The sequence below is a fragment of the Stegostoma tigrinum genome, chromosome 31 (assembly GCF_030684315.1).
Source record: "Stegostoma tigrinum isolate sSteTig4 chromosome 31, sSteTig4.hap1, whole genome shotgun sequence".
NCBI classification, from domain to species: domain Eukaryota; kingdom Metazoa; phylum Chordata; class Chondrichthyes; order Orectolobiformes; family Stegostomatidae; genus Stegostoma; species Stegostoma tigrinum.
Window position 1 is genome coordinate 11409509 of NC_081384.1, and position 15132 is coordinate 11424640.

Genomic DNA, 15132 nt, shown 5'->3' on the forward strand with positions numbered 1-15132 from the left:
ATTTGAAATAAAACCAAACTGCAATAAGCATATATCTCAAAGCTCATTCAAAAATGTTTATATTGTCAAATTTTAGTGAGCCCTTTTCAAATCAAATACCTTGCCAGGAACAAATTGCATGAATGGAGCATGGTAAACTTGGGAAAACATCTTAAGGCATTTTACAGGTGTGTAACCAGATACCAAGTGCAGACAATATGAAGGAGGGGTGGCTGAAAGCTGGGTTAAAAAGTAGGTTTGAAGGAAGCTCATAAAGAAGGGGAATTCTGAAATTCTTTGGTGGGCTGAGAGCCATTGTAGGTGGGCATGAACAGGCATGATGGATGAATGAAACTTGATGCAAGTTAGCAATCAGTATGCAGAGTATGGATGAGTTCGAGTTATTGATGGCGGATCACCAGGAGGCTAGCTAGCAGAGCGCTAGCATAATCAAATCCCAAGGTAACAAAAACAAAGGTTCTGGCACCAGTCTATTTGAAGCAGTGCCTGTGTATGGAGGTGAAAGGAGCTGGCATTTTTGATGGAGCATGATCAATGGCTCATCTCAGAGTCAAAAAAATGATACACAGGAAGGGAGCATTTTGGTTCAGCTTGTGGTAGAGAGCTGAAGGAGGTTGGGATCAACGGTGGGACAGCAGTGTCTTCTGTCCCTTCCAGAAGCCATATGACGATATTCCCAATGTTTAACTTAGGGAAACTGCAACTCAACCAGGAATGAATGCTAGACAATGAAGATCAGCCAAGGTCTCTCTCAACTTTTGGCTAAGTTGTTATTCAAATATTAATGAAAGAATTGGACTGTTTGAGATTAGTGTTTATCCGCCATCTGCTCAAAAGTGTGTGGCGATGTCATTGACTTAAACAAAGAAGACTGCCATCTCTCAAGTTAGAAATTATGTCTTAAACTGTTGACTATTCAGAACAGACCTAAGAGAATTCAGGGACGATAATCAGGATAGTAGCTGTGACGTAAGTGTACAGTAATTTTTTTTCTGAAGAAGGATCCTGACCCAGAACGTCAACTTTCCTGCTCCTCTGATGCCGCCTGGCCTACTGTGTTCCTCCAGTTCCACACTGTGTTATCTCTGATTCCAGCATCGGCAGTTCTTACTAATTCTGTAAGATAGTACTTTGTTTTTATCATTATCCGCATGTCCAATTATTTTCAAATCTCTGCAACTGGATTCAAGGCTGGAAATAAACTGGAATTATGGTGAGGAGCAAAACTGTTTTGCAGTTTAGAAGATGAGTCATGGCCAAGAAAGCATGGGGAGTTATTTCAGCCAGAATCTTATTCTGAAGCAGCAGTGAATCCAGCTATTAATTTTTCTTCTGGGAAGTGGGATGCAACTCATGTCAAAAGAATGCGAGGAAGAGGGAATAAAGACTCCTCATTTATCTTCACCCATGGTTATGTTAATGGCTATGCAAAAAAAAGCTCCTTGTAGAATTGTGTAACACTGACAACAACGCCTCTTAAACTTAAGAACTGCTGTTGTTATGAACTGGAATGTGCAGTCCAATTGAGTGGTAGAATCACATTGAAGAGTAATGGAGTTAGGAATGTACTTGAAAAGGAAAAATCTGCTGTACCATAGGATAGAACCGGGTGTGAAATTAATTTTTGATCTGATTTATTGTAGTCATGTGTACCTAGATACAGTGAGAAGCTTTGTTTTGTGAGCAGTACGGGCAGACCATAGCAAACAAGGACATGCAGATCATAGGGTGCTTAGACAGAGCCGGGCATACAAGGTTACGGCTGCATAGTAGGTACACAAAGCAAGATCAACATTATTTGAGGTTAGAGAAGCACCATTCCGCAGTCTAATAACAGCAGTGAAGAAGTTGTTCTTCAGCTATTTATGTATGTGTTCAAGCTTCTGTATCTTCTGCGTTACAGAGGTTGGAAGAGAACATTACAGGGGTGGGAGGGGTCCATGATGGTGTTGGCAGCCTTTCTGCAGCTGCAAGAAGTGTAAGTGGAGTTCATGGATGGGAAGCTGGTTTTTGTAATGTCTGGGCTGTGCACACAACTTTGTTTCTTATGGTCCTGGGCAGAGTAGTTGTCATACCAGGGCATTACGCATCCATAAAGGTGCAACTGTAAAAGTTAGTGAGAGTCCTTATGGGCATATCGAATTTCCTAAGCTGCCTGAAGAGGAGGAGGCATTGTTGTGCCTTCTTTACCATCGCATCTACATGGGAGGTCCAGGACAGATTGTTGGTTATTGTCACTCCGCAGAACTTGACACTCTCCATTCTCTCCAACTCAGCTTCTTGGATAAAGGGAGGCGGTGAAGAATTGATCATTTTACTGGGCCAGCAATTCAAAACTCTAAGCTAATGTTCTGGGAACAAGAGTTTGAATCTTGCCATGGTGAAATTTGAACTGAATGAAAAGCTAACCTAATGGTAACCATGTTACCATTGTCAATTGCTGTAAATAAAAATCTGGTTCACTAATGTCCTTTAGGAAAGGAAATCTGTCATTTTTGCCTGCTATGGTCTCCATGTGACTCCACACTAACAGCAATGTAGTTGACCCTTAAATATCCTCTGGGCAATTAGAGAAGGGCAAGAAATGCTGACCTAGACAATGACACCAACATCCCAAGAATGAATAAACAAAACTGAATTGGTCTTTCAAAGAACTTGCACCGCCACCACGAGCCAAAATGTCTTTCTCTACTTTGTATAATCCCTATTATTGAGTTCCAATCCTTATTTTCAAATTATGAAATCCTGCTTAAAAACTGGCAGAAGGGTTATGGGGTCAGAATCTCACTGGAATCAAAAAGCATGCCAAGAGAGTGACAGTCTGGTTCAACCTAATGCACACAAGTTTTGACAGAATGATGCTAACTCTACGTTTTTATGCCAGAGACTATATATTATCCTTTCAGGTGAAATTTGAATAAGATATACTCTGGATGACATTAACAAATAAAATGTATCTTAAATAATTCAACAATTTCCATTTTGGTGAATAATGGGTATTCCAATATAACACTTCCACAGCATTACAGGTAATTTAACAACTGCTACATCCAAGTGCTGTAGATGCCCTTCAACTGGAGGGACAATAGACTACATCAGCATTGAGTTAATAGAGATGTCAATGGCAGAACATTTTCTCCTGCTCAGAATCCTTCTATTATGCAACAATGCTTTCAAATGAGAACTCAGAACATAATGCTTCCTAGTACAATAATTTTGTAAACACTATTTCAAGTATATAGCAGTATGTTTTTTAACAAACTGTTGTCTCATGCAATCATAACATTTGCAACATACAAAGAGTGGTGCAAGAGGCCTCAATGTAACATGCCGAAGCACAATTCAATTAAATTCAACAGTACTGACATCAGACAACACAAACCAAAGCAACTCGATAACACAGCACAACAATGATTAACACAATGCAATTCAACACAGTACAGCTGAATGAAATTCAAGACAACAAATATATCTCCAGAGAGACTAAAATAGACAATATCCACAAATGATACAATGCAAAATAATTGCATGACACAATACAATGGCACAGTGCAGTTAGTGAACCACTGTTCCAGGAACATACAAATGCAATTGAGTACAGTGCTCTGCTGAATTCTTAGTACAAGTTTTAACTGATTAAGGCTGCTCGCCCTCCAGAGCATTTGCACAAAAAGACAGCACCATCAATTATTCAAATGGCAGTGAATAAATTGACTTTGTGCTCTGGTGGGACAAGCTATTAAAACACATTTACAATTTTACTCTTTTGTTTTAAACATGACCATTTTTCACCGAAGTTGGTTTAATTAACACAAGCTATGCTATGATGAAAGAATCAAGGAACTAACAAAAGCACTTTGTGCAAAGTACTTCAAACATTTTAATCAACAGTGGGAATCAACTGTTTAAAAAATACAAAGCATTAAAATATCTATTCCTGGAAGTCAAAAGCTCAAATCTGGATATTATTTAATAGCGCTGCATATCCAAACCAATTTTATCTTTTAAGCTCTGCTCAGAGTTATATATTTACCAGTGGCTGCCAACAACATTAAGGATTTCCTGTCTCTTGTCTTATTATCCCCTTCCCAGGCGTCTTTCCTGTCGTGTGAAGGCATTCGGAGCAGTGTGCAGCCTGTCGCCCCCATGCATGCTGCTCGCTGAGCATGTTCCTGTCTGGTAGCTCAATCGCTCAACTTGCTTCCCATTTCTACACGTATGACAAATATTTTGCCAGTTGCCAAGTGACTCCCTGGTCAGTGATTAATGGTATTGCAAAAATCCACCCAAAAATCCCAGGGTCGATTCCCTGAGAACAGTGATACCGCTTCAAGTCAGGGCCAGAAGCTGGAAGGATGAGGCGTGGCGGGCTGCACCTTCTAACCCTTCTAGACGAGTTCTTTTTCTTTACTACTTTAGACAAATCGATCCAAACAAAAGCCTCTCTTCCCTGCTTTGTTTTGTGCAAAACAAATGCAAAGGGTTTGGAGAGCCATTAGGTGAGTGTGTGGACTTAAGGCAATCCCTCTGCTGCGAGGAAGAAGAGCAATAAAGCTGTCTCTAAGGGAAAAAAAATCAAAGCCTTTTCACAACAATACGAGTGTAAAAATGCAGCTGCCTGCTATTTTGACACAACAAATACCACCTCCCGACATAAAAGTCAACTACTGCACAGGCCATTTGACTATCTTAAAGTTGCTCCGGTACGGTATGTCAACTTGCCGAATGAAAATCCACCCCAGTACTCATAATTCAAGACAGTAAGGCAGGAACAGATGTGCGTAAACAAAGCTGCTCTTTTTTAGTTCAAGGTGGTAGTGGAAATCTTTGATGTTACAGCACTTTAGTAGGTTGCTTTTCTTGATTCGCTTCTGTACCGGTGGAGGATAGCAGCAGCACAACCAAAATGCTTGCTACTCTGCCCCCCTGTATCTAGTTAGGTGCAGTGCACTCTGGATGTGCTACTGCCATACAGCACTGCAATAGAAGGGAAAGTCAGGCTCCCAAAGTTTAAAACATTTTGTATGTCATAAATCTAAAGCTTATAACATAACTCTATGTGGGGACACTCCTGGAACAGGCCTGCTCACCAGCTGAGCCGAGTGCTGGCAATAAGCAGAAGGAATTTTCCTGGCAGTCAGCCTCTGGGCCTTTTGGCTGCTGCTCAACCCAAGGCTGACTTTGTGGTGGAGGCCACTCCAAGCTAGAGAGAACATGTGCCTCACGTACATGAGAGCAGTGGGGATGCATCTATTGCAGAGCAGCTCTGGAAATCCTCAGCCAGCCAAACAGCATGAAAAGACCAGAAAACAGGCTTCTGTGGGTCCTGACCCTTGTGCATATGTTAGGTTAGGAAAATTGAGCTAAATAGCTTGGCTAATTATGACAGTGGTCAGCATAGTCATAAGTCCCCTAGCCACCCTCGAACTTAGTCGCCCATAGCATACTACAATTGACCTCAAACATCCTGGTATAGGGAAGGAAAAATCAATTTGGATTCCAGCATTTGATTATTAAAAATTACAAATGCTGCAAGTATATTTGCATGAATCTTGGGTCAGCTCTGTTGTTGCATTCTTTTGGTCAAACTACATGACCAGGAGGAATAGCCACATGGGAGACACTCTGGAAGGATACCTGCATCAAGAATTGCAGCTTAACAAAGTGATAGGGACAGAAGTGATAGAAATAAAAAATAAATAGAAATAAGTAAAATCACTAAAGAAAATCTTTTAAGATCCTGTAAAGACCTCCAAAAATATTGGCAGACAAGATGTTTAGTAATAATTAATCAGATGCATTAAATCATTTCATTCCTCTAGTTAGCCAGAGACTAAAAAAATCCATGTCATAAGTAGAGGTGTTGCAGAGCCATTATTACTCAAAACTAGTTTGTCACTTATATATGCCTACTATTCCAAATCAAAAAGCTGTATGTGAACTATGATTAATGTGCATGGATGCCACAGCTAAATAAAACCTACTTCTGACTCAAACTCCAAATTTCAGTTCGACTGTCTAAAGCATGTGGCTGGGAGAGACAAAGCTACTGCCTCGACTATAAGCCACGGTTGAGATATAGGTGTAGGTCATCTTCCTATCTCCTCAGACGATTTTGTACAAATCTAACTAAAAGAGGGTAAGCATTCAAAGCAAGGAAACATGCATTCACTGTGAAGATGGGGATGCTGCAGAGAAACAAAGTTAATTTGAAAATTTGATTTTCCTTGAACTGTTTGCCCTATTCCAGAAACGTGAAGTTGAAATCCAGTGTCATATTCTGCACTAGCTAGTTGACGTCAAGCGTTAGTGAAAACCATATGTAGTTCCTATCCAACTGGGATCGTCTTAATACCAAGCTTCTTCTAAACAGCTCAATAGGCAATGAACCGTCAAAAGAAAAACATCAGATTGCCAAATCCTTCACTACCATAAGACACTGTGAGGCTACATATTCATGCCCATTGTTGGTGATTCACAATTTACAGCATTATCATCTCAACAGAGCAGGGTTTGAGAAGTAAGATTTTTCTTTTTTTAAAGATGTCAGTTATAACACAGGAGGATGGCAGGTCCTCAAGCAGCTGTGCTGTGTCAATGGGTCCAAATGGCAATCTATAACAATAGAGCGCCCACATATAACATGAACAGAGTGAGCTTTTTATTTGGGGCTGGCGGAGGGAAGGAGGTGAAACAATCACCTTTATTTACACTTCTACCGATGAATATTCCAGAAATATTGGCAGACAATATGTTTAGTAATAATTAATCAGATGCATTAAATCATTTTATTCCTAGTTGAAGCAAGGCTTTTAAATGCAACATTCATGGTATTACAAACCGGCAAAGTACCATGCTATTGCAATTTCCGAGATACACATACAATATATCAATATATCCAGTAAACTGGAAAAAAGTTGCATTGAAAATGTATAGGATCTTTAGGATTCATAAAAGGAAATCTGAGAAATCAGACAATGAACAACAGAACAAAAAGATTTAAAAATTAGTTCTGGCTTGGCCAGTGAACTTGACTGTGGCTCCAGAAGTTTCAAATTTCATGCACTGTAATGTACAACAGCTAGGTATTATAGTTATTTCAATCAGCTTGTTCAGACATGCCATAACACACCTCTGGAGGTGGGTGGGAGTTGAACCCAAGCCCGGAGCTCAGGATACTACCACAGCACCAGAAGAACTCTAGAATTATTTTTAATCAACCTGCCTGGACATGTTGTGGCACACCTCTGGGGTAGCTGGGGCATGAACCTGATACTTCAGACCAAGAGGTATGGATTTTACTACTATACTACCACAGCACCACCCAGATACTATAGATATGTTTAATGTCTGTTCAGGCATGTTATGACACACCTATAGAGCAGGTGAGACTTGAATCATGGCTTCCTGACCTGGAGGTAGGAACACTACCTCGGTGCCACAACAGCCCTTACCCAAATACTATATACCTATTAAATGGCTGCATTTCAATTAACTATGCTGAAGTATAAGCAATCGATCCATTTAACTGCAGCTGGCATTTAAACCTGCACACGTGCTTTCAATGTCAAACATGATCAAGTTAATGAATGCCTTTCAGTAATGCTGGCAGGATTGCTCTAATCATTCCAATGAAATGATCATCCATTGTAAACTTTATTTTCCTTTCGCATCGTTAGCCCACAATCTGATGGCAACAATGTGCTCCAAGCTGTCAGCATGTTAGCATCCTTATCTATGCGAGTAAAAATCTTCATATCTTTTCCTTTACTTTTATGCACTAACTAACTTAGGTAAAATTCCACAGATACCAATATTTCCTCAAAGTGGCTATGTTTTATTTCTGATTCTAGAAGGTAAATGCCAGGAATCTATTCTACTCTACATCTAAGATCCAGTTTTCATTCTATGTCGAAAAGAGGGTTACCTGGATAGTGAAAAAAGCCTTGGCTGATTCTTTATCATTGGTCTGCAACGGGTTAACTACTTTTAGTTAGCTGGGGATGGGTTCTGAGGACGGGTCACTGGACCCGAAACGTTAACGCTATTCTTTCCTTCACAGATGCTGCCAGACCAGCTGGGCTTTTCCAGCAGCTTTGTTTTTGTTCCTGATTTACAGCATCCACAGTTCTTTCAGTTTTCTTTAATTAGCTGAGGTTCATTGGAATGCCCAGTTCTAAATTTGATCCAGTGGTCTTATTTCAGTGTTTCATCTTAGTACCATACATGCTGTTGCATTTGGCTGGTTTATTCTTTATAAACAAGTTTATTTATTATCTTACTGCTCATCTTGCCTTCTCTTAATATAATCAGCAATGTGGTTAACCCCCAGTTAAAGCAAACAACTTGTTCATTATAACTTCATTAACCAGCACTGGCAGCATGTTATTACACAGGCTATCACACCAATATGTACATAGAATCTTGAGCAAAACAAAAATCGAATTGCTATATTTAAATAATAAGTGTCTTTAAAATACAGAAGGCTCTGTTACATCTAATCTTCTGCAAATAATTTCAGAGTTGTAAATACTTTTTTTCTTTATTCATTCATGGGATGAGGGCATCGTTGACCAGGCAGCATTTATTGCCCATCCCTAATTGCCCAGAGGGTGATTAAGGATCAACTACATTGCTGTGGGTCTGGAGTCACATGTAGTCCAGACCAAGTAAGGATGGCAATTTCCTTCCCTAAAGGACATTTGTGGACCAGATGGGTTTTTTCCAACAATCAACAATCAATTCATGGTCATCATTAGACTCTTAATTCCAGATATTTATTGAAATGAAATTCCACCATCTGCCACAGCAGGATTCAAACCTAAGTCCCCAGAACATTATCTGGGTCTCTAGGTTAACAATCTAGCAATAATACCACTAGGCCATTGGCTCCCCTGCAATAACAAATCTTTCTGTTTCATGTACCAAAGGCAACACTGCATTTTACTGAGCAGAACATTGTGCTAATTGCAGAAAATGACCATAAAGGTATGACACAGTTTGATATGAGGACAACACCAAATGCTACAATCCCAAGAATTAAAACAACCATATACAACTCCCTCACTGCATCTTCTATTGTACTTTACATGTATAGGAAGCAAAGCTTTACCCGTGGTGATCAGTTAGTGCAAATCTTTTTCCCATCTTGAAAAGCCCATAACTAATGAGCTTAGTGGAAGCAAGTGAGCTGCTGCTATCTTCTGCACCTCATTCCATTAAATGATTGAGATGCTCTATTATTCCTCTTGCATAGAATCTGGGTGAAACTTAGGAAATGACAGAATAAACTCAGAAACAGTGCCCTACATCAATGGAAGCAAGCATTTAAGCCACTGCTAAAAGGTAACATTTTAAGATATGAAAAGACAATCATATCAACACTTCGACCTGAGGCATTATTAAATCCAAAATAAATCATCTGAATCTTCTGAAGAACATTACTAAGGTAAAACAAGCTTTCAACGTTTAATGTTTCTGTCTCCATCATGTTGATTACTATTGGGTAATGAAATACTTCTGTAGACTAGGCACTCAGCATTTCAGGTGAGGTGTAGCATCGCCTAAAGCTCCTACTCAACAGTGTCCGATGTATACAGATGCAAATTGCCCAACCTTCCTTTTACCATAACACACTCTATCCAGGAATAGTCAAGTAAATTTTCTCTTAAAAGCTTCTCATGCTTTCTTTCTCAAATAAGGAGACTGAACTTGTACCTATTCATCGAAATGAGGTGTCACTAAAATTCCACACAATTGTAGTAAAATATCCCTACTTTTATATTCCATGCCCCTTGTAATAAGTAACAACATTCCATTTGTACTCTTCATCACATTCTATACCTGCATACTAATCTTTTTGTGATTCAAGTACCAGGACACCCAAATCCCTCCATGTCTCAGAAATGAAGAGTAGAAGATTGCTTGAGAACAATCATTGCAAGCCATGCTGGACCGGGCAATATGATTCTCACACAACAAAATATTAACTGCAAATGGAAAAATTCCTCCCTACACAAGTTTTTTTCTATTTCCAAACTTCATTGATAAAGCCATAAATACGTTTTATCGTTCCTATTTTTTTGACTGCATATAGATAAAGGCAATTAACTAGGGAAGTGAAATTGATTGTCCTGGTTTCTTCTGTAAAATGATCAACAAAATGAATTCCACCTCTACCCCCGGCGTTTCCATAACAAAACAAAACCAGAAAGTTCCTTCCTCTTTCGATTCTTCCAGTTGTTTTTTTTATTAAGATTCTTGCAGCTTTCAGGCACTACTTTGCCAACTGCCTTTTGGATTCTACACAGATTCCGAGAGGTTATCTGTTGGTATTGAGCGTTAACGCGTCTGGATGGAATAGATTTTGGTTCCCATGCATAGTTTTTCCACTGGTTTGTCAAATTCATCTTGCTGCCTTGAAGAGGAAGCACTGAATGCAGCTCTTCTTCAAAAGGTGGAAGTGAAATTTAGAGGGCAAATCATACTTGGCTCACATTTCTGAACGGATAGTGAAAACAGCAGTGGTTAAAGTCAAAGTACAGTTCATGCTCTGTCATCTCAAAATGTGAAATAGGGACTTAAAAATATCCCTGTGATATTATTTGACCGGTCTTCTCTTGAAAATATGCAGCTGCAGCACCTCAGCCTTAACTTGTTAAATGTGGAATAATGAGCGCCATCATCCAGGGGTTTACCATAACTTGTCCAACCTGAATCTATATATATCCACCTTTCAACGTTGTAACTAGATGCCTATGAGGAACATGAATCCCAGTGTAACTTTCTTCCTCCATTACCCGAAATCAACTAACCTGAAACATATTATGGGGGAGAAACCATTTTCAGCATAAATCAGTACAATTACATTAAGTACATTTAACTGTTGAGGCATGGAAGGAAGGAGATCTAGTACCTGAGTAGTGCTAGCTGAAGAGCTGATTAAAGCATGTATGCAGTAAGGCTTGCATTGAATATTCCACTTTCCTGTGTAAAATGTGCCTAAACATAAAAGGCATTTATAATAAAATTATATCTATGTAATTTCCTGGTACAACGTCATAAGAAGTCCCAATCATTTAAAAGGATAAAATGAGCTGATTTAAAATTCTAATATACTAACCTATCATCCTATCCCATATGCCTAATTCTAGTTCCAATTTGTTTCAATATATATAAACAGTTAGAAAAAATCATCTGGTTATTATCACACTGCGCTGATAACAATTCACTTTACTAAAACAAACAGAAAAACATGATACTTTCCAGTAGTTAAGAAACTTTTAAATGTTGACATTCAGAAACATTTCGACATACTCGAACAAGGAACACAAACAACTGGCAACAAGTAGGAAAGCAAATCACATGTTGTCCTTTATAGCAAGGGAACTAGAGTATGAGAACAAGGAAGTCTTCCTAAAATTGTAATGGCTTTATTGAGACCACACCTGGAGTCAGTAGAAGACCATAAAAAATAGGAAAAGGAGAAAGTTGTTTGTCCTCATGAGCCTGTTTCACCGTTCACCATGGGTTATGGTTGATCCGACACTCCTCTCATCCACTTTCCTGCCCATTCGCCATAACCCTTGATTCCCCCACTGTTCGAGGAACCAACTATATCAGTGATGTGAGTAACTTTGATCTCCACCTCCAAGGAAGCATTTTTTGCTGTGGAGACTGTACAGTGAAGCTTCTCTAGGATGAGAAGATTATCTTATGATGAGAGGCTAAATAATTTTGGCTGAAGTTTAGAAGAATGAGAGGTAATTACAATGCAATATACAAGGTTTTGAAAGGGCTAAACAAATTGGATCTTGAGAGGCCAGAGAATCTGGAACCATGTGGAGCTCTTTCTCATGAAGTCAATCATTCCGAACTCAGATGAGGAGAAATTTCTTCACTCAAAGGGTTACTAAACTTTGGAATTCTCTAATCTGGTAGATTGTAGATGGCCTATCGTTGGACGTATTCAAGGTAGAGACATATAGATTTTCAGTCTCTAAGGGAATCAAGGGATAAGGCAAATAGTGGTAAAGTGGATTTGAAGGAGAAAATCAGCTGTGAACTTACTGAATGAGAGCTACATGGTCTACTCCGGCTTCTATTTTTTTTCCCCTTCTCTTGCAATGTACACAACAACTGCCACATTTCCTACATTAGAGAAGTGGCTACACTTTAAAAAAATACTTCACTGCCTATAATGAACATTAAGGGTGCATGGTGTTCATGGGAGATGCTATATACATGCAGGTTTTTCTAAAATAGTAAAATAAAATAATCTGGAAATACCATCTATGACAGCTTTCTGATCATACTAAGATCAAGCAAACAGACTAAGAAATCTCATTAGATATTTCTGGAACTGACTCACTTTGGTGAAAACTGAAAGGTGAAGGAACATTGGAACAGGCATCTGCTCTGCCATTCAGTAAGATCATGGCTGGTCTGCCACCTAATTCCTTTTGCCTGACTTGGGCCCATATCCCTTGAAACCCTTGCTTAATAAAAATTGGCTCCGATTTTAAAATTAACAATTGAATTAGCATCAACCACCATTAGAGGAAGAGCGTTCCAAACCTCCACTACTCTTTGCTAGTGAGTTTTGAGAAGATTTGTAGCTCAGGTTGAGGTTCTGGATGTGAGTTTGCTCGCTGAGCTGGAAGGTTCGTTTTCAGACGTTTCGTCACCATACTAGGTAACATCATCAGTGAGCCTCCGACGAAGCGCTGGTGGTATGTCCCGCTTTCTATTTATCTGGTTAGGTTTCCTTGGGTTGGTGATGTCATTTCCTGTTCTTTTTCTCAGAGGATGGTAGATTGGCTCCAAATCAATGTGTTTGTTGATGGGGTTCCGGTTGGAATGCCATGCTTCTAGGAATTCTCGTGCGTGTCTCTGCTTGGCTTGTCCTAGGATGGATGTGTTGTCCCAATCAAAGTGGTGTCCTTCCTCATCTGTATGTAAGGATACGAGTGATAGTGGGTCATGTCGTTTTGTGGCTAGTTGATGTTCATGTATCCTGGTGGCTAGCTTTCTGCCAGTTTGTCCAATGTAGTGTTTGTCACAGTTCTTGCAAGGTATTTTGTAGATGACGTTCGTTTTATTTGTTGTCTGTATAGGGTCTTTTAAGTTCATTAGCTGCCGTTTTAGTAGATTGGTGGGTTTGTGGGCTACCCTGATGCCAAGAGGTCCGAGTAGTCTGGCAGTCATTTCGGAAATGTCTTTGATGTAGGAGAGAGTGGTTATGGTTTCTGGGCCCGTTTTGTCTGTTTGTTTGGGTTTATTGCTGAGGAATCGGCGGACGGTGTTCATAGGGTACCCATTCTTTTTGAATACACTGTATGGGTAATTTTCCTCTGCTCTGCGTAGTTCCTCTGTGCTGCAGTGTGTGGTGGCTCGTTGGAATAATGTTCTAATGCAGCTTCGTTTGTGGGTGTTGGGATGGTTGCTCCTGTAGTTCAGTATTTGGTCCGTATGTGTTGTTTTTCTGTAGACGCTGGTTTGAAGTTCCCCATTGGCTGTTTGCTCTACTGTGACATCTAGGAATGGCAGTTTGTTGTTGTTTTCCTCCTCTTTTGTGAATGTTATGCCAGTAAAGGGTATTATTGATGGTCTTGAAGGTCAAGAACCTTCAAGACCATCAATAATGCCCTTACTGGCATAACATTCACAAAAGAGGAGGAAAACAACAACAAACTGCCATTCCTAGATGTCACAGTAGAGCGAACAGTCAATGGGGAACTTCAAACCAGCGTCTACAGGAAAACAACACATACGGACCAAATACTGAACTACAGGAGCAACCATCCCAACACCCACAAACGAAGCTGCATTAGAACATTATTCCAACGAGCCACCACACACTGCAGCACAGAGGAACTACGCAGAGCAGAGGAAAATCACCTATACAGTGTATTCAAAAAGAATGGGTACCCTATGAACACCGTCCGCCGATTCCTCAGCAATAAACCCAAACAAACAGACAAAACGGGCTCAGAAACCATAACCACTCTCTCCTACATCAAAGACATTTCCGAAATGACTGCCAGACTACTCGGACCTCTTGGCATCAGGGTAGCCCACAAACCCACCAACACACTAAAACGGCAGCTAATGAACTTAAAAGACCCTATACAGACAACAAATAAAACGAACGTCATCTACAAAATATCTTGCAAGAACTGTGACAAACACTACATTGGACAAACTGGCAGAAAGCTAGCCACCAGGATACATGAACATCAACTAGACACAAAACGACATGACCCACTATCACTCGTATCCTTACATACAGATGAGGAAGGACACCACTTTGATTGGGACAACACATCCATCCTAGGACAAGCCAAGCAGAGACACGCACGAGAATTCCTAGAAGCATGGCATTCCAACCGGAACTCCATCAACAAACACATTGGCTCCAAATCAATCTACCATCCCCTGAGAAAAAGAACAGGAAATGGCATCACCAACGCAGGAAATGACATCACCAACCCAAGGAAACCTAACCAGATAAATAGAAAGCGGGACATAACACCAGCGCTCCGTCGGAGGCTCACTGATGATGTTACCTAGTATGGTGACGAAACGTCTGAAAACGAACCTTCCAGCTCAGCGAGCAAACTCACATCCACTACTCTTTGCGTTTAAAAGTGGTTTCTAACATCTCTCCTGAATCACCTGGCTTTAATTCTTAGACTATGCCCTCTGGTGACAGAATCTTCAACCATTGGAATTAATTTATCTTTATCTCCCTTGTCAACATCCTGAAATACTCAATTATATCAGCCTTAGTGTTCTAAATTCTACAGAATAATTTGTTTAATGTCTCCTCATAACTTAACCCCTGAAGTGCAGGTATCAGCCTTGTAAACCTGCACTGAACTCCCTGCAGGGTCAAAACATTCTTTCTGAGGTGTTGTACCCAGATCTGCTCACAGTTCTCTAAGTGGGATGTAACTAGTGATTTGTATAACTGCAGCATAATGTCTGCACCTTTAAACTCCAGCCCCTTAGATATGAAGGCCAACGTTCCATTAGCCTTTTGGACTATTTTCTGCACCTGTCCATGGCATTTTAAAAAGCTCCATGTATGAACTCCCAAATCTTGGTTGGACATCAACTATATTTAACTTT

The 15132-nt window shown here is 40.0% G+C and overlaps 1 protein-coding gene across 11 annotated transcripts in view; it reads right to left on the reverse strand.

Moving 5' to 3' along the window:
* The window catches only part of raraa (retinoic acid receptor, alpha a), a 530677-nt gene that overhangs the window by 257296 nt on the left and 258249 nt on the right, over positions 1-15132 (reverse strand). The window contains exon 1 of one of the 11 annotated variants that reach the window (XM_048560472.2): positions 4034-4123. The exons of 9 other annotated variants lie outside the window; for them this stretch is intronic. Coding sequence is in view for 1 of the 2 variants with exons in the window: in XM_048560475.2 (XP_048416432.1) it covers positions 4034-4052 (19 nt within the window). In the remaining variant the exon portion in view is untranslated. Of the gene's footprint in view, positions 1-4033; positions 4124-15132 lie in introns of those variants that run through there. One more of the 11 variants, XM_048560475.2, reaches the window with a different exon arrangement.